General features: G+C 35.6%; 1 protein-coding gene across 9 annotated transcripts in view; it reads left to right on the top strand.

Moving 5' to 3' along the window:
* The first annotated feature begins 1,794 nt into the window (after positions 1–1,794).
* LOC118898204 (fibroblast activation protein alpha) overlaps positions 1,795–26,278 on the top strand; it is a 72,915-nt gene continuing 48,431 nt past the window's right edge. The window contains exons 1-7 of one of the 9 annotated variants that reach the window (XM_036858259.1): positions 1,795–2,001; positions 3,270–3,450; positions 3,784–3,868; positions 19,442–19,540; positions 20,503–20,597; positions 21,509–21,583; positions 23,111–23,163. In XM_036858259.1, coding sequence (XP_036714154.1) covers positions 3,445–3,450; positions 3,784–3,868; positions 19,442–19,540; positions 20,503–20,597; positions 21,509–21,583; positions 23,111–23,163 — 413 coding nt within the window. In that variant the 5' untranslated portion in view covers positions 1,795–2,001; positions 3,270–3,444. Of the gene's footprint in view, positions 2,002–3,209; positions 3,536–3,783; positions 3,869–19,441; positions 19,541–20,502; positions 20,598–21,508; positions 21,584–23,110; positions 23,164–23,641; positions 26,072–26,278 lie in introns of those variants that run through there. The other 8 variants (XR_005020637.1, XM_036858260.1, XM_036858264.1 and 5 more) reach the window with 8 other exon arrangements.

Raw genomic sequence — 26,278 nt, 5'->3', positions numbered from 1 at the left:
ATGTTAATTAAAATTTTTATTTATTTATTTTTAAAAACATATTTATTACTTTGGAATCAGCTTCAGGAATTATCACAAAGAAGCAATATAACATAGTAACATTGGTTCCTGTTGGAATCTTGGGCAAGTTACCTAATTTTTCAGGGCTCCATTTCGTAATCATTAAAATGAGTTTTGGTATGAGTTAAATGAAATGTATTAAAGCACTTTGTATAAAACAGTTGACAGGAAATTTTTACCAAATCTGAGGAATCAAATGGGCAGGCATGGCCTTCTTTGGAGCAAATTTTTATTTTAGAGTATCACTCAACCTTAAATAATCTATTTTAGCTTTTGGTTAATGAATGCATGTCTCTTTCTTTATCTCCCTACCCCCAATTAAAAACACAACATCCTTATTTATGCTTTCAGCATCATCTTAACCTTCACACTGTAGGAATATATAGCTGAACGTATTTTCTGGGAAAACATCTAAATCAAAATCATTTTTGGCAGACACACAGTGGCTATTACTAAATAGTTCTAGAAAGCTCTCTTAGCAAGCTAAGGAATTATGTTATAGTTAACTTATCCAGTGGGCTTACTAAAATGCAATCATATTCTAAATTAAGCCTTATAAGGTCCATCTCTGGAAAAAGCTCACTTGAGCCACTACTATCCTAATTCTTGCTCTTAATTGTTTACAGGCCAAAGTCATACTTTCTATTTTTGCAGCAATGAATAGATCCAGAGTTGCTTTCTGAGAAAAGTCCCAGTCTTGGCAAAAATAGGACTTGAATTAAGAATCACAAACATGAGCCATGTTTACTTTCTGTCTCTCCTCTGAGTCCGTGCAGCAGTCAACAAACCCAGAAAAGTAAGTTATTTTCTACTAAGCACAAACTTAGCTTCAGGCTCATTCTCAGCAAGAGCTCCAGAGAGGGAAAAGAATCAGATATGTAAGGACTTACTTGCCAAGCTTGTAGAAGAATGTAAGCTTCCTGAAGATGCAGACTGTGGCTTATTCATATTTGTTTTCCCAACAAAAATGTTGACTAGATATTAACTAACTGTATAAAATAAGAATAGTAGTCAGTTTCCTCAATGTTTAAAAAATGTTAGTATAAGCATTTTCATTTTGACTCTAAAGGGAGAAAAAGTCATCGAAGATGTTATAATATTAAAAGAATCTAAATTTTTTTGTGGGAGTACTTGTTTGGATGAAAATTAGAGCACTTACACATTATCTCAAAGGGATGGACATTTGCAGTTCTGTTATAAGCAATGTATCCCTAACTCATGGAATCAGATGGAAAAAATCTTGACATCTTTATTTCTGCAGTCAGTCTCATTTTTCTTGAAACCATTCAAACCAGTCAGAATTTTCCAGAAGTTGCAGTTTGAATCACCCAACCATCCAAGGAAAAAACAAACAAAACTAAAGAAATGTGTTTTAGACTATAATTTTCCTTCTCACTAACAGTTTCAATTTAAATTTCTCCCTCTTAAAGCACCCTGATTTCTCCTTAGATCCTGTCAAAATGATTTTCTTGTAGACACCTACACTTGACTGCAGTCCTAAGTGGTACTCAAACCAGTCGCACGTCAGTGCATTTTTAATTGCTAAAGCCAAGAGCAACCATTTTAATCACACCCTAATCATGTATTATAGTCAGTTTCTCTTCAGGATGTAAAGTCGTGGGAATAACTCACTAAAAAGTACTTGTGGACTTTGGGGCTTTGGCAGGCTGGGACAGAACTTCTGAGAACACGTTGTATGAATTTTCCAAAGAAGGCAATCAATCCCAGAGGACCCACATGGGAGCAGTTGACTTGGGACCTGGCTGGTGGCTTTTATCTTGGATTTGAGGATCTCACAATCACATGGAGATGCCTACAAGCATATAGCATAACTTGGATGTTTATCTTAATGATTGCTTCAGTTTGTAAAGAGCTGGCCCCATCAACTGGAAAGGACGGAGGGGCTCCTCTCCAACTCAGGGTGGTCACATCTCTCTGCCAGTAAGTGCTTAATGACTCATTTTCCTCAACAGAATTTTCATAAGGCTGGAATTCAGGGAGGGATGTCTGGAGAATGTCTAAGAGGAAGTTCATAAGCCACCTTCCTGCTCTGTGCTGGAGAAAGCCTCCCATGGTAATCAGACCAGTTGAATAAAGCAAACAGCAAAAGATTTCAGGAACATTTCCTCATTACTTTTCATGAAAAATCCATGAAAGCTCACCATGAAGTTTGTTTTAGTCAGGTTGAGACCATTACAAATGTCCAAAGAAGAAAACCGTTAGTGGAAGAACTAGAAGACAGTAGGTTAACAACTGTATTCATGTGGAACAACAGAATCTATCCAAATGAATTGCGTTGAACCAGCCAATATACTCCAAGAAACTGGTGTGTGTGTGTGTGTGTGTGTGTGTGTGTGTGTTTTAATTCAGACTACCATTTTACTGATGTCAAGTTGACCGATTGCTTTGGATTTATGTAAATTTAGCCAAAATGAAATTGTACATACAACTTACTTCTCTTTTCAAATGCTTTTTTATTTATTTTAAAGGCTTTATAATTACTAACTGTTCTCCTCTCTCAGAAGCTATTCTGAGAGGGAAGCAAAAATATCACTTTTGCAAAGCCATTTTCATTCTTTCAAAGGTCTGCTGGTAAATTATTCTTACTGATCTTTCCATCTTTCTGGCCTGTGCATACACACCTAACCCATCCTAAATTTCACCAGATGGCATTTTATTTCTTTAAAGTAAAGCAGTCGTGGGTTTAGACAGTTGAATTTTTAAACTTCTGTATTTACTGAAAGTGCATATGGTGCTATATGGACAAAGAAATTGTGCTGAAAGAAAAACATTTCTGTCTGCAGTACCTCATAATCTCCCAGAGGAAGAAAAGAAATTGCAATAATGTGGTGTCTTTCTCACAAAATCTTATGTGACTTTAATTTTCTTCCTCTGCTAAAAATGAGATATATGTGTACTGTGCACACCTGGAATTTATATTATTTTAAATTCTTCTTTTGGTTGCAAATAGAAAGGTTATCCAAAACCCAATGACTTGCCAATGTGATCTGTAAGTGATTTCTAGAAGAAAATGAAACAAAAACCTAAACTTGTAAAAAATAATTTTAAAAAAACACTTCCGTGTGGCAACGTAAGCAGATGTTGGTGTAGAATTTACAAGGATGAGAACGCTATAAAACCTCCCTTGAGCCACTCACAGTTCATTTCAAGGCCAAGAACGCCCCCAAAATCTGTTTCTGATTTTACAGAAATCTTTTGAAATTTGGCACGGTATTCAAAAGTCTGTGGAAAGAAAAAAAACCCTTGCCCTAGCTTCGGCTTCCAACTACGAAGACAGACTTACTTCTTTCAACGGTTTTCACAGATCCGGTGACCCACGCTCTGAAGTCAGAATTAGCTAACTTTCAAAAACATCTGGAAAAAATGAAGGTTAGTATATGCAGCCTCAGATACTTGCTAAAAGCACGGGGGCTGGCTGAATTGAGCGCGATCAGAGTTTTCTATCGTATAGAAGGTGAGGATTTGTACATAAGTATGTACTTCCTGGAGTGGGCTGGGATTGGGAAATTTGTTCTAAATATACTGTAGAAACATTTCTCCTTGCAGAGCTGGAAGAATTCCAGCAATTATAGCCAGATCAGTGGAAGACAATCAAAAGCTTTATGGGGAGGGAGAAAGAGGATTTAGGTGTAAACAAAAGCTTGCCAATTCTACTATTTAGCAGAAGCCATTTATATGTCTAATTTTCTTTATTTTATGTAGACATGGTTAAAAATTGTACTTGGAGTTGCCACTTCTGCTGTGCTTGCCTTATTGGTGATGTGCATTGTCTTACGTCCTTCAAGAGGTAAGAATTTTCTCTAATTTACTCTGTCTGCCTAGAATAGTTCGGAAAATGCACTAGTGCTTGGTCACAAGTGATCGAACATTTCCTAAGTGCTTATTTTCCAAAGTAAATCTGTTATTTCTAAGAAGACTTAGAAGCTCCCAGATATGTTGTTGAGCAACCAGAAATACTGAGGAATTTAAGTCTTGGGTAGGAAGAGGTTTCCAGTATTATTTCAGCAATAGAAAAACCTGAGGGCTCTTCTATATCACCCCTACATCTCTGCAAAGTATGTGCTAAATTCCAAGCTTTGACAGGCCTTTAGAGACAATATTTTTAACTAACATTGCTTTCGTTATTGGATTGCCTCATGGAAAGTAAAGATGAGTAAGAATGGAAAAGTTAAAACAGAACCTATGGAAATTTTTATTATGAGTCTTTCCAAAAATTTAGGGAGGCAGTCAAGAATAGAGATCTCGAGAATAGCTGCATAGAAAAAGTGAAATTGTTGTTCTAGATGCAGTAGCCAAGAAAATCAAGTTAGAAGACTAAATATTATTAAGCAAGTGTTATGTTTAGTTATAAATTTATCTTTTTTAGAAAAGCTTAGATTAAGATTGATCTCACTTTGCTAAAACTTGGGAGACTGATGTTGGGGGCTAGTTTGGATTTAAATTAAGACTGTCTATAAATATTTCAGTGATATTAGAGAAATAGATTTTTACAAAACTCTGAAAAGAAGCTCAAGTTCTAAAACAGGAAAAATGTACAATAATAACAGGTCTTCTGCCTTGGGGTCTAGGGAAAGGAAAAAAGTTTGTACCAGCAAATATTAAAATCTTATGATAGCTAAAGTGGAAAATATCTTTGGTTAAAAGCTAACTGACAGTAAAGGAAGATCAATGACCAGCCTTTAGCTAAAGAAAGTATGAGTCCTGAATGATTTGTTGCTTTAAAAAATGAAATATAGACAAATATTTTGAAAAATTCAAAATGCTCATGGGATTTTCACAGAATTACAAAATGAAGAGGTTAACCAATAAAATGAAGGCAATGTTTTCATATCTTCAGTGTTGATTTTCAGTCCTCATTCCTCTCTGCTAGCACAAGATTATTCTGAGGCTGTTGAGACAGACTGAGTTCATATTTTTTATATTTTTTCAAGTTAAATTTATTTTCAGACTGGTGTCTTTCCTCGTTTGGGGGCCATATTTTCCTCACACCAGCAATTGTCAGGTAGTGAATTAGTTCCTATTGACACTCTGGATGTTAATACATTCAAAATTAGTTCCTGAATTTTAAAGAAAACCCCCCAATACTTGAAATGGACACTTTGCTCCATCAGAAACAAATGTTCTGAGAACAAAAGTGTGTGGATTTTATGGTGAGCCTGCACCTTGTCTACAGGCAAGGATGGGTTGCATTTGCACTTTGGAGTTAGAGTCATAATTTCTAATAAGAAATATACTACAGTTATTGTATATAAGTATACACACTCATAGATATTTGTCTAATTATATATAATCCCAATGCTTACCCTCTCCCCAAGTTTAACATAGATATATGTTATAATCTACATATATTATAAAAGTCCTATGTTCTTTATAAGCTGGTTTTCTGTTTCAACCAACGGGAGATTCTCAGAGCAAAGTAATTTTCAGATAGAGTGAAATAATCAGTTTAAGCTTCAGATGAAATTTTATTTATTTATTTATTTATTATAAGTTTTTTTGAAGTAATTTAATATTTTATTTATTTATTTATTTTTGGCTGCATTGGGTTTTCTTCGCTGCGCGTGGGCTTTCTCTGGTTGCAGCGAGCGGGGGTTACTCTTCCTTGCGGTGCGAGGGATTCTCATTGCGGTGGCTTTCTCTTGTTGCGGAGCACGGGCTCTTGGCACGCGGGCTTCAGTAGTTGTGGCTCGCGGGCTCTAGCGTGCAGGCTCAGTAGTTGTGGCGCACGGGCTTAGTTGCTCCACGGCATGTGGGATCTTCCCGGACCAGGGATCGAACCCGTGTCCCCTGCATTGGCAGGCAGATTCTTAACCACTGCACCGCCAGGGAAGTCCCAGATGAAATTTTAGTACTCTTTCAGCAACAGAAAATCATAAAAAAGCTGAGAACTATTTTTTTCCATAATACCACTCTTTTTCTATTCTAAATTTGCTGAAGAACTTATCAGAATGTCACTTAAGTAAATTGTACAGGGGACTATTCATTTATCTACTTTCCTGAGCAGGACCAGGGTTGAAACTCTTCTTGCCTCGAGTCAGTGGTCCAGGCAGCCCTGATGTGAAGTGTGCCCTGATGACTTCCCTCTTTTCTCCTCACACCCTGCTCCTCAGCCATCCCCAGTGTGGAACTTCAGGTCCAGTTCTCAGTCTCACATCTGCCCAGTGGCTGGTGAGGGAGGATCTGAGGTGGCAAGGCAGGAGAAGGGAAGGAGAAAGGGGAAGGAAGAATGGAAAATTCAGAGCCAGATAAGCTTCTCTTTAGCCTTCTTTTCACACTTCATCAGAAATCCGATTACCTCACATTTGCCTTAAGTGCCCTCGTATTCCTAACCCAGGATTTATGTGCTAGCGTAAGAACAGACTTCCTTTGAGAAACTTAAAGACCCTCTTATGAAACACTCATTCATTTATTGATATATTAACAAATGAAGTCCCACTAGTTAGTCCCACTCAACTAATTGAGTTCCACCTGCCCATCATTGTGCTAGTTGGGGAAACAAAGGTACTGCAATTTAGACTTTCCTCTGAAAGCATGGTAAGAACCCAGTATGGATGCTCAGTCATCACCACCAATATGAGATCAGGAGTTCACTTAGACCACTGGCTCACTTAAACCACTGAGTCTAAGTGAAAGAAGAAGAGAGAAGGGCTTTTCCAAGGAGGGAGCAGGTCCCAGGAACACCAATCTCTGGATTAAAAGAGCTTTGGAGGCATTAGGCAGGATTTTAGGAACAAATAGGGCAATGGAATGGTGAAATGAGAACGATTCGTTTAGCTCACTCACATAATAATAAAAATAACAGACAACTTTGTTTGGAACTGCCAAGTTTTCCCATTTTTATTTTCACCAAATGGGAAACACATATGAGTTTCCACCCCTTAGACCCAGGCCGTCCTCCTTGGCCTCAGCCTACTCCTTCAACCGATTCCCTTTCTCTTCTCCTAGCTCTATTTTTTCTCTTGAGATTCTTCTTCCCAAGCATCACTCCTCTTCCTGTGTAAAGATGCAACCAAACCAAGAGTGGAAACTAAGCTCCTCACTTTTTCCTCATTTTCGCCAACCCCAAGGATAAACACAGGACTTTTTGTTTCAAGAGATATACAGAGGTGACAAAACAAAAACCAAACAAACAAAAAACTAGAATTGGAAGGTAACAGAAGCTACAGAATTTTGCAAGTAAATTCTATATGGCCTTGCTTCATGATTTATAGTTTCTGAATTCCTGGACCTTTGTGAAAGGAATTGTGGGAGCTATCTGCACTTTTCTTGATTTCTACTGAGTATAGAGTTCCCTACATGGTGATAAGCAAGCACTCAATAAAGCAAGCACTCAATAAACACTAACAATTTTTTTCTAAGATTTCTAACATTTTGTAGCAGCTTAATAAACGGTAGCTACCATTTTATTGTGCTCTCCATCCTAGCACACAAAGATGGCAACTAGGCCTTCTGTGTGATGTATTTTGATTTCAACAATGCTCTTGTTAAGTCTGAGAGTAGGGAGTACTTATCCCTGGGCAGCATCCCTGTTCCTATCCCCCACCTCCTTGGATCAAAAACAAATATTTTTTCAGAAATTTTGTGTGCAAGGCCCTCATAAAGGATACTGGCAGCTCTGAGGCAAAAGCAAGATTGAAGAAAGGAAGAGATATGATAAAAGAAGCTGAGGTGGGTGAGGGTGCAGAATAAGACTGAGTGAGAGAGAAAGAAGAGGGAGATTATGTAGTGTGGAGAAATCCAAGTTCTCCTGGGCAGAGCCTCTAGTACCTGCTGTGAAAGGAGAACCATCGTTAGCCTAGCCTCAAATCTCCCTGAAGTCCTCCTGTCTACCTTTGCACACTTTTTCTTTTATTGTTTTTTGTTGTTGTTGTTGGTGGTGGTGGTGGTTTTGGCCTGCAGTGTTTTACACAAATTTGTATTAGTTGTCAACTTTTTAAAATCAGAAGACTTCACATAAAAATGTACACTTTTGGCTTCTTTTTAAATATTAGATCTGGCAACATTGGGCCCAAGGTAATAGTCGGCTGAGAAGCAGTTGTCTTTAGATTGACAATGAATTCTCCAGTTTGCTACATACCCCACTAGAAAATAGAAAACAGACAATACTTTCTATTTTATTTACACAAGGTACCATATTCACTTACAACATCTGCTTGACTCCTATAAACACTTGGATTTTTAACCTTTGGACTGAAGAAGCTATAGTATTCTTCCTGAGATTAAAAATAGCTATCTACTAAATATGAAAAAACAGAGATTAGCATCCCTAGTTATCCATATCCACAATGCCCAGTCCACTGTACTCCTGGATACTTTGGTTATTTGTTCAACAAATTATTTATTGAGCACCTTCTAAATACCAGGCACAGGTATAAGGAATGAATGGCAAGGTCTCTGGCCTTAGGAAAGGACAATCTGATAATAAACAAGTAAATAAGTGAATTAATAGAGTATTTCAAATTCGTAACAGCGCTACAGAAAACAACTGGAGTGGAGGCTGTGTTAGACATCTAGGGCTGCCATGACAAAATATCACAGACTGGGTGGCTTAAACAACAGAAATTTATATTCTCACAGTTCTGGAGGCTGGAAGTCCAAGATCAAGGTATAGTCAGGCTTAGTTTTTCTGGAGGCTTCTCTCCTTGGCTTGTAGATGGCTGCCTTCTTGTTTTGTCCTCATATGGCTTTTCCTCTGTGCATGTGCACTCCTGGTGTCTCTTCCTCTTCCAATAAGGGCACCACCAGTTCTATCAGATTAGGGCTCCACCATTATGGTTTTATGTAATCTTAATTACCTTGTTAAAGGACCTATCTACAAATACAGTTCCATTGAGGGTTAGAGCTTCAATTTATGTATTTTGGGGGGGCACAATTCAGTTCATAACAGAAGTGGTCAAGGAAGGCTTCTCTGAGATGATATTTGAGCCAAGACCTTAAGGACGGAAGGACGCAAGCTGGGGGCTAGACCCTCAATGCAGAGGGAAAAGAAGATACAAAGGCTCTGAAGCAGGAAAGTATATTTGGGAAGTTCAAGGAATCAGAAGGAGATTGATAGCTGTGAGGCCAAAATTATGTAAACAAATGAACACAGGAAAATACATATATACATATGTACTTATGACTGTACACACATATATAAAATTTATAGTGATTGCTTACTTAGGTAAGTAATACCTTATATAATTTATTTCAGAAGATATCTGAAGTCACAGATGATTTAGACAGAATATAAATCAATATTTTATATGAATAAATATCATTTAGAGTGTCTATATTTTAGGCAGAAACCATTGTTATTATTATTATCATTATTGTTACCATTACTACTATTATAACCTCAACAATCACTTTTTATAAAATAAGATATTTGTGAGACCAAATTATCATCAAAGGAGATATGAATATGTTTTTAAGGCTTAAAATTTTCCCAGTATCAACATTCAGAACTGTGAAACAGATTCCCTCAAATATCTTAAGAGTTTTAAGCTTATTTATTCACTGTTCTTTTGGAGGAAATATGGGGAAGCCTAAAGTGCTGAGGAAAAGTTTCAGAAAGTTCATGGACATAACAGAGCTTTTGAGTTGAGTGTAAACAACTCAACCTTGCAGATTATACTTCTCTACTTTGCACTTGGATTTTAAAATCACAGATGATGAATCTTGGGAAATTCTTTGAGTTTTGTCAAATTCTAAATAATTTAGAAAATAATCCAAGTCTTTGGATGACTCCCATTATGCAGAGGAGTTTACCTGTCTCTGATTTCCAAAGCGAATTGTTACAACTTACACAAGAATATCTAGTCATATATAGACCTTGAGAAAAACATGTTCTAAAGCTCAAATAGGGGAGGTAGAATCAAGGCTAAAGGTTCTTAAGAACCAGAGACAGTCAAACTGAGCCTTAAAATCTAGCAACATGTTAGGCATAAATTAAAATAATATTTCCATGGGATAATCAATACTAATCCGTCTTTTACTTACTTATTGGTTATTATATAGAGAGCAAACAATTTATTTTTCATTTCAGTATCCTTGTGAATTAACAAAAATTATGTAGTAAAAACAAAATAATTTACAATCTTTATTAAACTTTATTCCTGTTAATAATAAAAAAAATAAGGTTGCTTAGTATCTAAATTAAAATTTTTTCAAACTGATTATGGTTTTTATACTTGGTAGAAAAACTGATATGATAGGACTCAAAGGAACAGGATAGAAAGACTGTCAAAAAATCAGATAACTTAGAAGAAAAGAACAAATTTCTAGAAAGATACAAACTACCACAATTCACTCAAGAATAAATAGAAAACCTGAATAGAACTATAACAACTGAAGAAATTGATTTAGTGATTTTTAACTTCCTGCAAAGAAAACCCCAATTCCAGCTGACTTCACTGGTAAACTCTACAAAACTTTTTAAGAATTATTACCAATCCTTCACAAACTCTTCCAAAAACTAAAGGAGAACACTTCTCAACTCATGCTGTAAGGCCAGTATTGCTGCGATACCAAAAATATTCAAAAACATTACAAGAAAAGAAGTTACAGACTAATAGTAGCTACAGACCAATATTTATTATGAATATAAATGGAAAAACCCTCAACATAATACTAGCAAGCCAAATCCAGCAATGTATAAAAAGGACTATTCACCAAGACCAAGTGAGATTTATCCCAAGAATGCAAGGTTTAATATCCAAAAATCAATTACTATAATAAGCTATATTAATAGAAAAAAGGACAAAAACTACATGGTCATTTCAATAGACACGAAAAAGTATTTAACAAAACACAGCACCCTCTCATTGTAAAAACACTCAGCAGACTAGAAATGGGAGGAATTTCCTCTATCTGATAAAGGGCATCCACAAAAACCTCACAGCTAACATCACACTGGTGAAAGATTCAGTGCTCTTCCCCTAAGATCAAGAACAAGACAGCATGCCTGCTCTTACTTCTGTTTAATATTTTATTGGTGGTTGTAACCAGGGCAATTAGATAAGGAAAAGAAATAAAAAGTATCCAGACTGGAAAGGAAAAAGTAAAACTATCTCTATTTGCAGATGACATTGTTTATAGAAAATCCTAAGGAACTCACTAAAAAATATTGGGACTAATAAACAAGTTGAGAAAATTTGCAAAACACAAGATCAATATATAAAAAATCAATTGGATTTCTATACATTACCAATAAACAATACAAAAAGATATAAATAAATGGAAAGAGATCCTATATTTATAGATCAGAAAACAGTATGTTTAAGATAGCAATACTCCCCAAATTTATCTGCAGATTAAATGCAATCCCTATCCAAATCCCAGATGACTTTTTTTTTTTGCAGAAATTGACAAGCTGATTCCAAAATTTGTATGGAAATGCAAGGGATCCATAATAGCTATATTGAAAATGAAGAACAAAGTTGGAGGAATCACACTTCCTTATTTCAAAACTTACTACAAAGCTTACATAATCAAAACCGTGTGATACTGGCATAAGGATAGACATATAGGGACTTCCCTGGTGGCGCAGTGGTTAAGAATCCACCTGCCAGCGCAGGGAACACAGGTTTGAGCCCTGGTCTGGGAAGATCCCACATGCCACGGAGCAGCTAAGCCTATGCACCACAACTACTGAGCCTGCGCTCCAGAACCCGCGAGCCACAACTACTGAGCTCGCGTATCACAACTACTGAAACCCATGCGCCTAGAGCCCGTGCTCTGCAACAAGAGAAGCCCCCACTCGCCGCAACTAGAGAAAGCCTGAGCGTAGCAACAAAAACCCAACATAGCCAAAAATAAATAAATTAATTAATTAATTAATTTTTAAAAAAGAATAGACATATAGATTAATCAAATATAACTGAGAGCCCAGAAATAAGTGTAAAAGCCTTACATTTATGGTTAACTGATTTTCAATAAGGATGCCATAGCAATTTAATGGAGAAAGTCTTTTCAACAAATGGGCAACTGGATATCAACATGCAAAAAACGATGTTGGACCCACTTCCTCACACCATACATAAAAGTTAACTCAAAATGGATCAAAGACCTAAATGTAAGAGCTAAAACTATAAAACACTTAAAAACAAAACCTAGGAATAAATCTTCTTGTCCTTGGGTTAGGCAGTGGTTTCTTAGATACGACCCAATGCACAAGCAACAAAGGAAAAAATACATAAATTGGACTTCTTTGAAATTTAACACTTCGGTTGCAAAGGCTATCATCAAGGAAGTGAAAAGACTACCCACAAAATGGGGGGAAAATGTTTGCACATACATACATCTAATATGTGACTTGCATCCAGAATACATTTTTAAAAAACTCTTACAAATCAATAATAAAAGGCAAATAAGCAAATTCAAAAAATAGACAAAGGATAGACATTTCCCCCAAAGAAGATATAAAAGTGACCAATAAGCTCATGAAAAGAGACTCAACATCATTAGTCATCAGGAAAATGTATTTCAAAACCACAATGAAATACTAGGAATGAAATTACAGGTGTAGCAAATAGGTATCCATTACAGCCTACCTAGCGAGAAATGGCTTGGCCTTGGAGGTTCTGTAGAAGTGCAGAGAGTTGAGAGAGATTTTGGAGATAGAATTATCAAACCTGGGTGCTGGACAAAGACAGTAGAAGAAGAGGGAGGTCAAGGAAAACTCCCAGGTATTTGAATTGAGGAACTACATGGACGATAGTTGCATTGACTTGGAGAAACCTGGAGGGACAGCATGGAATTCCTTTTTTCTTAGCTTTAGACATGCTGATTTTTTAAAATTAATTTTTATCGGAGTATAGTTGCTTTACAGTGTTGTGTTAGTTTTGCTGTACAGCAACGTGAATCAGTTATACATATACATCTATCCACTCTTTTTTAGATTTCCTTCCATTTAGGTCACCAGAGAGCACTGAGTAGAATTCCCTGTGCTATACAGTAGGTTCTCATTAGTTACCTATTAGACATACTGATTTTGAAGTGCCTGTGAGATATGCAGGTGGAGGTGTTAAAGAGGAAGTTTAATATATCGTCTGGATCTCAGAGAAGAAATCCAGTGAGGGGTGAGGGGTGGCAGTGGGGGTGGGTGTGAGCCAGCTAAGAATATGTGATAGAAACCCTGGGAGAATTAAATGGTACAGGAAGGTGACACTTTCTGAGGTCCCAAGTAAAACTAACATAAGCCACACCACAATTTAAAGCAGAGATTAGAGGAAGATGAGCTGGCAAAGGAGACTGAGTGGGCCTTCAGACATAGATGAGGTTTATTTTCATCTTCAGGGTCACCAAAATATTTGGCATTTACTACCATGTTCTTGTGCATTATGTTGACCATACCCTATGACCTTTACTGCTTCAGAGATCACGAAAAAAATAGCCCTAATTAACATAGCACAACAATAACATAATACACAAAATGAACTTAAACCTGACAATACCTTTGAATAACATATGTTGATCAGTGTTATCTGTAGAGAGAACCATGGGAAATTCTTTCAGAACTGAGAGCTACTACATTCTTCAGTGAGACATTGAAAGCTTATAGAGACCTCTTTGCTTTGACAAAACTCAAATTGTCTCATTTTCTCTTAATGTTCATTTTGAGGTATAATTATTCAACCCCCCTTGTGTGTTGCTTGGTTCTTGACCTTATTTTTGTGTTTGTTTTGTCTTGTTTTATTACACGTATGCTTTCACTTTAAATCAAAAGGTAGTGGTAAAGTGCCCAGTCTCTAAAATTAGATGGAGCTGGATTTAAACCCCAGCTCTGTTATGTATTAGGCAAGTTACTTTAACTCTCTAATTTCCATTTCCTAATCTGTAAAATGGTGTTAATAACAGTACTTAGAGAGTTGCTGTGAGTATTTCACGAGACCATGCATGCAGAGTGCTTGGTACTTATTAGAACTTAGTAAATTATAACACTATTACTGGTCTAAAGCTACCTCAGTTCCATTTTTTTCAAAGTTGTCAGTCTTTGCCCAAATATAATATTAGTTTTAAATAGTTTATTTCCCAACCAAGTATCTCCGACATTTGCCCCTGTGGTGCTCACTCCAAAAACAAACATGAGCTGATGCAATGGCTGGAGACATTGCCTATTTGAGGACAGCATCTTTGCAGAGCCAGCAGAGAGACAGGTGCAGTGTGCCTGGGAGCCCATGTCACTTTCATTGAGGTGGCCTCATAAGCATCAGTTCCAAAAGAAGTATGAAAGTGAGAACAAAAAGACCTACCAGCCGTTCGTGTGCGCACTTAATAAACCATATTTTCTCATTTAATTTATGATGAATATTAGAGCTGACATCAGATGTCTCTGTTCTGATACTTATTTGCAATTTTTTAGGACTAGAAAATTAAATGGCAGAAATAGAAATAGAACCCTAATAAAGAATAAATACAAAGTTTTAAGAAAGAATTAGGAGAATAGTGAATCATTATTTACTTGGGAATCATTTCTGTGAATTGTCATTTCTTGGATTCATAATTGAAATTATTTCCAGCTGTGCTTTAAAACGTTGAAAATGCAAATAATTAAACTATAGTAAATCGGAGTGTTTTGCAGTGTATAAATAACTGTGCTAAAGATGGGCCAAATTGACTATAGGGGCACTATCAAGAATTAAGTGTTAAGTGAGTGTCAGTTACGTATGGAAGAGAGAGATGCTCTCAGAATTCTTTTCTACTTCTGCTCAGCTACTTAGAGTTTAAAAATTATAGATGCCAAAACTAAACTTCCAAAATAATCAAAAGATTATAATTCAACATTAAAACATTATTTGGAAAAAGGCATGAAAATCCACGTATTCATTCAGTAATTATTAGTGGAATACTTTTCAGGTGACTAGAACTTGTTTAGTGTGATTGATGCCATAGAGATGCATTTTATACTGATTTACACAGAAACACACACACACATGCATACATACACACACACACATTCAAAACACTAGAAAACAATGACCCCTTCCCCTACCAGTGCTTTCCCTGTTATCTTGTTTAAATCTAATCTGGGGCAGAATCAGTCCCTTTGCCCTTTCTCCACTGCTTAAGGATCAGCGGAGGGAATGTACCTAAAGAAGAGTCCATCTAGACAATGAGCAAGAAGACTGAATAGGGACATAAACATTACAGGCGACCATTAACATTCCTTGAAAGCCATGATTAACATTAGCTGTGGGGAGTCTGTCCATGAAGCGTGAATTGCTATGCAAGCCTGACCCATCCACCTACCAGGGGTTTATAAGCAAGGAGCAATTCCACCGACAGGCACAGGAGAACACTGAACCAAGTACAATAGATTCAGTGAAATCTCTAAATTTGGATTCTTTGCAGAAGAATCACCTGTGGGGCTTGGTAAAAACTGAAACTCAGGGCCTTATCCCCAGAGATTCTGAATCAGTAGATTTGAGATAAGGACTAGGAATCTTGCTTTTCAAACAAGCACTCCAGCTAACTCCAAGGACAAAATTTTGATACATATTTAAATGATGGCATGTCCAGGTAGAATTATACGTGAAATTTACAACATGGATAGGAGGATAAAGAGTAAGGGCAGGTGTATCTTTGGGGGAGAATTAGTGACAACAAACTAAAATAAAATCTGTCCAGCTGATTTATTTTTTCATTCAACAAATATTTATCATGCTTCCACTGTATGCCGAGCACTGTCCTGGCTGGTACAAAGAACCAGAACTTGGATTGGAAATTCTAAGTACATGTCTTATAACCCTTAATATGTGACCTAAAGCCTCGTCTTAGAGCAGATACATTACTCTATTGCATTTATGAACATGTGGTCATTTTCAGCAGGAAGAAAAGAATGCCTAATTTAAATTCTCCCCATTAGATTTGGTATCACTGTGAGCCCAGCCTGACGCCAGGATAATCACACCTTCTGAGCCCATGTGAGGTTAGGAGTAATCACCTACCCCAAATCTGTGCCACAAGCCTATTTCCGCATAAACACAGCTGGCTCCTCTGGATGTGTTCTGTATATCCCTTTATCACTTCATTGGCGCTGGTGGGGCTTATTATCATTACAGTAATTAGTAGTACAATTAATATATATTTAAATTGCTTTATAGATATTGAGTTATAATATGACATATGTTAAGTTCTCTATATAGATCATTGGTATTTATAGCTACTATGCACCCATTTAAAATAAATGACTAACTGGGAAGTAATATAATCTCATGTAACTTTTGAAGATAATCTAAATTAGAGGTGAAAAAGAGTAAATAACTAACCCTTGAAATCTTTTTGGGAAATCTGATAAGGATCAGCATGATTATTAATGTTAAAAGAGGAAAATGAGTAGGAATTTTTAAAATAATTTGAAACTCTTGTTTTTTATAAATTTTATTTATCCGTATGTGGGATATTAGTACTAACCCTATTTATGATCATAATTGGACTATTTCACTTATGGAGCCCTAGGATGACCAAGATGTTCTAAGTATAACTGATGAATTCCATTATATTAGAATAAAAGTTAACCTTAATTATATATACTAATAGCTTAATCTGAAACTGCATTACCCATACCCATGATTTTAGTAGATATTAAAAATATCTACTAATGAGTCATAGATATTTTAAAAAAAAAGTCCCAGTGGTCAAATTAGTTTGAGAAACAATGATCAAAAATATTTATTTGGAGACTACTGATAAGCTATGACAATAACAAAAGCTAACATTTATTGACTGCCAAGCATAGAGCTAAGCGTTTCAGTTGAATTAGCTCACTTAATTTAACCTTCTATAAAAATGAAGATTAATTATAGCTAAGAATTTCTCAATTAAACATACTTGCAAGTAAGGAAAATTATATGCAAGGATACTTAAGTAGGAAAATCTGTTATATAAGTCATTAGCCATAATCAAACCATTATTTATGGTAGACAAAAAAAGATATCACCAAGATTATATTCATTTATTGAATTAATATTGAAAAAAGTTTAAAGAAAAACAATTACCTAGTTTCTTGGTATTCACAATAAAGGAATTCTGTAAATTAAAATTTTTTTCATCTATATGTTCAGGGTTGTGAGGATACAAATTAAATATATCTCAAAAGGAAAATAATTTCCATTGTAAATAGTATTAGAATTTCCCCTTGACTATATTAGAAACAGATAGCAATTTGCTCTTAAGAGAGTTAAATAAAATTGAATTAAAACACTTAGCAATTATACTAATGCTGTTGCAGTAAAATGGTAGTATTTTTTTCATAGAATGGGAATTATAAAATCAGTGGTATGAATTTTGCACAAGACCATTTAATTAAATAGAAGCACTTTCATTATGAATAATTGTATGGCATGTACAACCTTACTTAGGATGCAAAGAACCTGTACAAAGATGATTATTAGAATAATCTAATGTTATTAAGTATTTAGTGCCTCGTTGCATAGGGGTTCATCAGCCACTTATGTTCTTACAGCTACCAGGATAATTTTTAGTAAATTAAGAAAATAACTCATGGTCCTAATCAAAAGCATGGAGCATACATACATCAGTGTGAATCAGTTAAAACTGCAGAAGATGCTATTATCCAGTTAGTCAATTCGACCTTATCATATGGCAGTACATTTATGTGACTATAAGGTTAATAGAGCATGTTGTGTCTCAAATTTCAAAACCTAATATAGTAAAATTGGAAGGTATTATCAGCATTTTCTAGTCCAGTCCTTTATATTATAGATGAGCAAGCTGTGATGCCAGAGATTAACTTATAAAGTCATATAGGAAATTAGTAGTAGAACCATTCTGTAAAGAAGAGGGCACAAATCTCATCCATCCACCCATCAATCCTTCATTTCATGTATTCATTCATTCAACAAGTATTTATTAAATGCCTATTATGTGCTAGACACTAGGGATGTGGTGGTGAGCAAAACTTAGACATGGTCTCTGGTCTTATGGACTGTTTTGAGAATACAGTGGGAGGTGAAGAAATATGAATAAAATAATCACTCAAATACATACAAGGTTACAAACCAAGACAAATGTTCTTTAAAAAGGGAACCTGGCCTATGGTAATGTATAACAAGGGAACCAGACCTAAACCAGGGGATCAGGAAGGGCTTCCCAGAGAAAGTGGCACTTATATTAAGCACTAAAGGCTGAAGAGAAGTTATAAGGAGAAGGGAGAGGGTGGGAAGAGTTTCAGTAGCCCTGGAGAAAGAAATTAGTATTTGAGAAACAGAAAGCCCAGCATGTTTGGAGTCTACAAAGTAGTGAGAGTGGGGCAAGAAGGGGCTGGAGAGGTAGACCATTCCAGACCAGCTAGGGCCTATAGTCCAGACTAACATATTTGGTCTTTATCTTAAGAGTCATAGAAAGCTGTGGAAGTGTTTAGCAGGAAGATATAAATTTAAGCTCATCTTTGACAGTTTTATTTTTACATGAACAAATACCAGATTCATATATATGCTATTCAAGGTATAGGACACTTTTCTAAGTTTTGGTTCTGTAAGTGATGGCCTGGAGAAGGGGTAAGGTGGGAGGGATGGAGAACAGGAATATGGATTGAAGAAGGATTGGAAGTTGGTTGCCACAGTTTCTGGTATATCTGACTGTTTCAGGGCTCTATAATGAATTTGTTCTGATAATGGAAATCACGTTTGAAACATAAAATTGTTTTGGAGGGTTCAAATACAGGTGAAATTTGCTTGTGGTTTGTGAGCTACTTTAAGTTAGTTTTTATATGGAAAACCTCTACTCTTGGAATTTCCAGATCATTTGTATAGATGATGTGGTTTTCTTTTCTTCTGGTCCATTTTCTCTTTATAAAAACCCCTAGCCAGGATAAGAAATTATCTACTTTCATTAATGCCTCTCTTGAGATGTCTGAAGGTAAGGATTCTGGATGATGTCATCTGACCAATTGGGATGCTAAAATATATCACTGATAAATCAGTAGAAATCCAAGCCAAGCATATGTGAGGAACTACAATGAACTGCTTAAAAGGCTAAGTTTTTAGTCAAACCTGCATGGCCTGCAATCCCAGCTTTTCAAGACCTAGAGTTATTGGAACCTCATCTCATCTTCCTTCTTAAAAACCTCTGAAAATTCTTCACTGTCTGAAGAATAATGTCCCTGCTGCTCAGCATGGTCCCCTTCACACTCCTCGAGATTTTCCCGCCAGTGTTCCTTTCCAGGCAACCAAACTACTTCTCTAAGCCTCATTAGTTTGTCTATCAAAAAGGAAATAATACTCAGAGCTATTAAGACAAGAGTTAAACAAGGATTTAGCAATGGCAGATCTTTTCATTATATGAGGAATAACAGATGACAGACGTTTGAGTTATTCATCTTCTTTTAAGTAATAATATGTTTCCTCTTCCCCCAAAGTTCATAAATCTGAAGGAAGTACAACAAGAGCACTCACACTGAAGGATATTTTAAATGGGACATTTTCTTATAAAACATTTTTTCCAAACTGGATTTCAGGTAAGTGAATTATTTCTTTACCTTTCGGGGTTTTTTTAAATGTATGATTTTTGGGTTTTATTTGTATTGCCAACAATTCTCTATGGTAACATAAGCCATCTTAGTTGAAATGGATAAAATCAGCAATGATTTAGATAAGTCAAGTGGCCAACAAAACATTTTTTCACAGAACTATTTAGACAGGGTTTGCCCAATAGTAATGATGCCAAAACAGTAGTAGCTTTAGCAGAACAGTAAAATCTGAGAATGCATTGTTAGAATAAGCTGATTATATGATATAGCTTTTCAGAATGGGAAATAAGCACCTATTTAGAAGAAGTCATGAGAATTTTACCAAAAGAAAAATTGCATTGTTAATCTAGATAATCTGAGAAATGAACAAATCCTAACTTGAAGACAAATACTTTAAGGTTCATAAAATTGATATTTACATATAGTTTTTCAAAATAGTATGTTGTCAAATGAGTCTAATCAAACAAGTGGTAAGAGCAACTAAATTGTTTATATTATATATAATTTATATCTAAAGTGCCACTAAATAAAATGGAATATTTTCATTTTCTCTTTAGAAAATAAAAGCATATAAAATAGGTTTTAAACTAAGTCGAACACAGCCTAAATGGAATATATATTTTTTTATTGCAGAAGAAACATACAATTTTAAACTGGTTTATTCTCTTTGTAACACAGAGAAAATCCAAATTTACTCCTAAGCACGCTGAACTGGTTAGAATAAGGCTCCTACTAGCAAATATGGCATTTTTGTGTAATGTAGAAAAACAACCCTTTCCTCCCTTCCACCATCAACTTACTATCATATTTTAAATTTGACAAGGCAATATGTACCAGACAGAGAGGAAAAAGAAAGTCAGTATGTGAAATAAGAGAGGTTTCTCTTTGTTATAAATGTATTTCCTGTTAAGGGAGCTCATTTCAAGTTTTGTTTTCCTTCTTGTTTCAAGGACAAGAATATCTTCGTCAATCTACAGATAATAATATAGTATTTTATAATATTGAAACAGGAGAATCATACACTATTTTGAGTAATGCCACCATGGTATGTATCCTCCATCATCTTCCTCCTCAGAAACCTCTGCCCAAAGAACAGAGTCCGAACACTGAGCACCTGATCTGGACCCAACCTGCCTTCTCAGCTCCATCCCCCACCACAGTTATCTTCCCATTCTCTTTTCTAGTCACACTAGATTACTGTCCTTGCCTGCTCAAATCACCTAGCATTTTTCTTCCTCTGTGGAACAGGTATCCTATGAGATAAAATGTACAAACTCAGTTCTTAGAGTCAGGCAAACTGAGGTTCAAATCCTGGCTCTGTCATTTACTAGTTATGGAGCCTTGGCTAAGATTCCACATTATTCCATCCTCACCATGCCTCAGGTTCTTCCTCTGTAAAGTAGGAATAATAATACTTCTTTGGGTTAGTATAAGAATTAAATGAAGTAACATTTGAAAGTGCTTAGGACAGTACCTAATAAAGGCTCAGTGACTAGTCCTACGATACATAGGCACATGTTCTTCTGTCCTCCTGGACTCTCAGACCTCCTACTTTCTCTACCTTCAAGAGCCTGGTAATCGTTTAGAGTCAAGCTCAGCTGATATTTCTCCTTCTCTGTGCAACAAACCATCTTATCATTTGCATTCAGTCACTTGCTATTTAACGCTTTTGCAATGCTATATCTCTTTTATAAAATTTTCTGAATTGTAATGTTATTTGTTTAGAAGTTTACTATTATAAGCTTCTTGAAATCACAAAGTATATCCTATTTATCACATCCTCATCCCCTAATGTGTAGTAAATTTCTTTGTATACAGTAGGTACTAAAACTTTTAAAACATTGCTTTGAATGTATATGTGGGAGTACATCGATGATACAATATTCTTTTAGAACTACAAATTTATATGGCTCTGTTATTTTTTCTGTATTCTAATCAACTTCTTCATAATTTCAGAAAAGTGTGAATGCTTCAAATTATGGTTTATCACCTGATCGACAATTTGCATATCTAGAAAGTGATTATTCAAAGGTATTGACTATTTAATTTGGGTTTATCTGATTGTATCTCCTACTAGCCCACAGATTGGTTTATAAAAGTAAGAGGAAGCAAGGGTCTATCTTTATCTCTAAATATTCAAGAAATTGATGCAATTCTAGCTGAGCCCCCAAAGCATAGCAGAAACATATACAAATAATTCAGAATTTGACATTCTTGTCTGGTTATCATCAAGTAGTAGAAACTACTTTCATCTTAAGGGAAAAACTTATTTTGGGGGCACTGATATTCATCAGAAAAAAGTTATTTGGTATCATAAATCATTAGTCAATTCTCACATATTTTAACCTTGTTGATATTTATTATTATTGAAAATGGAAAAATCAAGATATACCTTATTTAATTCACTTGCTTTTTAAGGAACCTCTGTACTGTTCTCCATAGTGGCTGTATCAATTTACATTCCCACCAACAGTGCAAGAGGGTTCCCTTTTCTCCACAGTCAGTATATTAATATATATATATATATATATATATATATATAAATTAACCCTGGTAGCCTAGTGTAGGAGAATCCCACATAGCTGGACTATTTAGCCTTACTTAATTTCCCCCTCCTGAATGAAGTTGTGGATGGAAGATTATCACCTTATTTTTTCTACTTATGCTGGTAAAAGGGAAGAAGAATTTACTATCAAATTCAACTTCTAATAGTTACTCTTAGATCAAGAACCTTTTGTTTTAACTGCCATTTTTCATATTCTACTTGAGATGCAAAGCTCCCTTAATACACAGAATGAAAAGTCAAGCTTGCCCCTCCCCCATTGTTCAGACAGCTGATTATTTTCCAACGGACCAGGTCTTGGTCACCTGAAATCTTCAGAAAGATATGTTTCAATCCACTGGAGCTTCTTTGCCAAAAGTTTGAAAGCCCTTTAGGAAACAAAATCCAGAATAATACTTGCTTTATTCACTAACCACAGCACAAATAAACTTAATGAGAAACGAGCAGTTTTTTTCTGGAGGAATTATACGCTATATATCTCTTATTTATTTTTTCAGTCTCTACTATTTTAAAAAACTATGCTCAAAGAAAAGCAAGCATTTTGCAACAAAACTATATGTCGAATAACTTCTCTTCACCCAATTTTAAAGGGTTATTATCATAATAATTACCCAGGTGCAGGGTAATCTTTATGGGACTTGGAAATTATAGTGGTTTTACTTCAATCAAGGTAAAGCATAAAGGGAACATTTTTTAGGGTAGAGTGTGTCAGAGAAAAGCTTTTTATGTTAAGAAATGTCTTTGGATATGCTTTTTATGGAGTGAGGGTTGAATCACTGCTGAGATTAGTTCTGGAATTTGGACGAACAGCACAAAAGTCCCCAGTAAAACTCTTTAAATGAGGCTCATTTAGAATTGAAACATGTCTTTCCTAGTGCCTTGTGAAAGTAGTCCTTTTATAATTCTGAAGCTTGAATTGAGTGACCTATGATTATACATTATTGACCTGAGCTTTTTAAGAATCATGATTTGTCTTTGCCTCTTCTTCCTGACAGCTTTGGAGATACTCTTACACAGCAACGTATCACATCTACCATCTTACAAATGGGTAAAACTTCATGTCTTTTTATTAACACTACTTAAGTCTCATATAGAGACTTTTTCACTCCAGACTCTGATTTGAGATTAAGACTGCGTTCTCTTGTTTCTGGTCTTAATTTCTTACTTCTTTACAATATATGTATACCTATACAACTTAAGAAATTCAAAGAAATACTCCTTTGGACTATTCACCTCTTTTTATTTGACTAATATCTTACATTTTTATACACTCTATAGTTTTACTTTTCCTACTTTTGAACACCAAATTATAAATATATAATTTATAAAAGTACACATATTTATAAAAGTACCAAAAATGCATGGGAATGATACACAATGTTGGGGAGAGGGGGCTCCTTCATTGGAAGGAAGCAGAAGGGAGGGAGATGCAGCATTTAATTTAAATTTAATTAATTTTAAACAAATTGTTTTTTAAAATGTAAAATGATAATATCTTTTAAATTTAGATGCTAAATTGTCATCTATTATATTATTTTCTTTATCTTTATGTTTAATTATTTGAAATATTTACAGTTTAAAAGAAAAAAAATTAAATGAATGAGTAGGTAGGCAAAGAGCTGAGGGAGAGAATTCCTGGCAGAAAGAACAACATGTAAAGGCCCAAAGGGAAATGAAAGCACGAAGTGTTTGGGAAACTCAAAGTAGGTCAGTTGAGTTGAAATTGGAGGAGGGCATGCTTACTAGTAGGAGGTGGTGTAAGTTTGGGAAGGAGTTGAGGCCAGAAATCATGGGCCAAATAATAATGAGGAAACCATTAAGAAGAGTTTAGATCTCATTCTGATGACAATAGGGAATCACTGAATGGTTTTAAATGGGAAATGACATGATCAGATTTGCACTTTAGAAAAATCTTTCTGACTAAGTATGGACAATGAATTGGTTAAATTACTCATCTTAATGTGATATCCTATTTGCTGTTATATAAAAGTGAAAATAATTGTATGGCTTGAAGAGGTACTGAAAAATCTTATGGTCTATTTCCCCTTTTGTCTAGTAAGAACACAAAAATTTAAAAAAACTTTATCTTTCTACTTCTTTTAAATATTCAGAAAAGAATAACTCTGATCTTCTTAAACTGTCAAATTAAGAAATAGGAACTGCTATGTAACGTAGACTCTGAATCCATCTAATGCACTCTGAGTCTTTTTCTCTATATCCACATTGTTACCAAATTCAAGAAGTGTTTATTGAGCACCTACTATGTGAAAAGCATATGTGGGGAGACACAAATGAGCTTGAGGTGCCAACTCTATTCTCAAGAAACATTTAGACTAGTGAAGTGGAAACCTTACTCTTTCAGTAGAATTTCTTAAGGCTTTAATCATTTCTTTGTTTTTCTTTTAATCATTTTGAAATTCTCCACATCCTACCTATGTTGAGGTTCACCAAATTAAACAGCACTCCAAAAGGAGATGACAATACTAATATTTCAATCATGGTTTGTATAAGCTTTATGGCCTAGAATCATTTTAAATATTTAGCTTTTGTACAGTGAATTTAATCAAACCACTATTTTGTTTGTTTTTTTCTTGCACAACTATCTAATTTGCCAGATTGGTTTTTTATCAGGTAAATATACCATAATTTAAGGATTGAAGAATGACAAATTTGTTGAGATTCAAGGCAAGACTGAATATCACTCATTCCAAGTCTTCTATGTGCCTCCAAAAGGTTTATAAAAAATCTACCGTAGAGAAAATGAAGATAATTCTGATTTCAAGCAAGGGAAGGATTACTGAGGGGATGACAGCCTTTGTAAAGCACGCTCCTCCGCTTTCTCTCATACTGTAAAACACAGACAATGGCAGCTGTGGTGACCTGCCTGCCATGAAGAAACTGTGCACTGAGATTTTCAGCTTGGTGCTGTCTGCATGCTTGCATAGATGATTCCTTGGTATATGGAAACCTAAGGCAGTGTTACAATGTCAAAGGTAATGTGGACACTGGTTTGAGAGAGAATTGTAAACCAGGGATGAATGTCTTCTCTTCTGGGACATTCTTTTGCCTGTGCCCTCATATGTTGATCTGTTCCAGACTTCCCAGGGGCCTGGTGCTCATAAACTGCCCTCCAGCAATCAGGATTCCCACTGCAGCACCAATAGTCTCCTTCCTCCGGGGCCATCACTCTTTCTCCAATCAAAGCTGATCTGTCTAGTGCCATTTCCCTCATTGGTCGCTAGGCCTCATACTTCATGACCTAATAAGTTAAATCAAGGTAACGTGCGTTGCAAGTCTTCACAGGTGTCCAAAATTTAGAAGAATGGGAAAAGTAGAAATATCAAGCATATGTTAGGTCCAAGTTGGAGAGATTTTTTTTGGAGGGGGGAGACAAGGAGTCTTCCTTCAGGCTCCTCACATTATACTTTGGAGGCAGGTCTTGTTTTGCATCTCCACAAAAGCATTCTTGATGAAACTATTCAGACAGTCTTCAAGAAAATAATAGTCAAAACTTAAGCACGGCATCCTACAACTCTTTAACACTTATAAAAATCTGAACACATTCTTGCCGAAGAACTGTAGAAACTCCACAGTGCAAGTCAGTCGATTGAGTATTTGCAGGGCAACTCTAAGCATCAAAGTGAGATTTTTGGTCAATAATATATTTGAAATTTCCCCATGGGTGGAGTGGAGGACTTTCAAGCTTAAGGCATACTGCCCAGTATATGATCTGTTTTTTCAGTTTAGCTTGAGATCAGATGTTCCTTTCCTTTTCTGATTTCAAGTCAGATCCCTGGGGAGATTGTCAAATGGCATCTTATTTTCAAAAATTTGAAATGCATATGCATTCACAGAGATGGCGGTTGTGAATGAAAATGTGGAAGAGTACATATTAAACTTCAGCACAATTATAGAATTTCAGAGCTGGAAGGCACTTCAGCAACCATCTCAGCCTGGTGTGTACACATTTTACAGTCCTGAGGGTTAAAAGGCTTGAGTTTAATGAGGGGTCTTCCAAGAGCTAGCAATATGATGTTTAAAAAGTCATATCATTTCTCTAACCTCAAGTTTACTTTCTATAAGATGAGGGGGGTTCCATTAGGTAATTTCTGGAGGTATTCCCACTTTTTCAGTCTATAACCCTTTAATCCACTCACCTCAAT

This window comes from Balaenoptera musculus, chromosome 7, assembly GCF_009873245.2.
Source record: "Balaenoptera musculus isolate JJ_BM4_2016_0621 chromosome 7, mBalMus1.pri.v3, whole genome shotgun sequence".
NCBI classification, from domain to species: Eukaryota; Metazoa; Chordata; class Mammalia; order Artiodactyla; family Balaenopteridae; genus Balaenoptera; species Balaenoptera musculus.
This window is presented reverse-complemented; position numbering and strand designations above follow the sequence as displayed.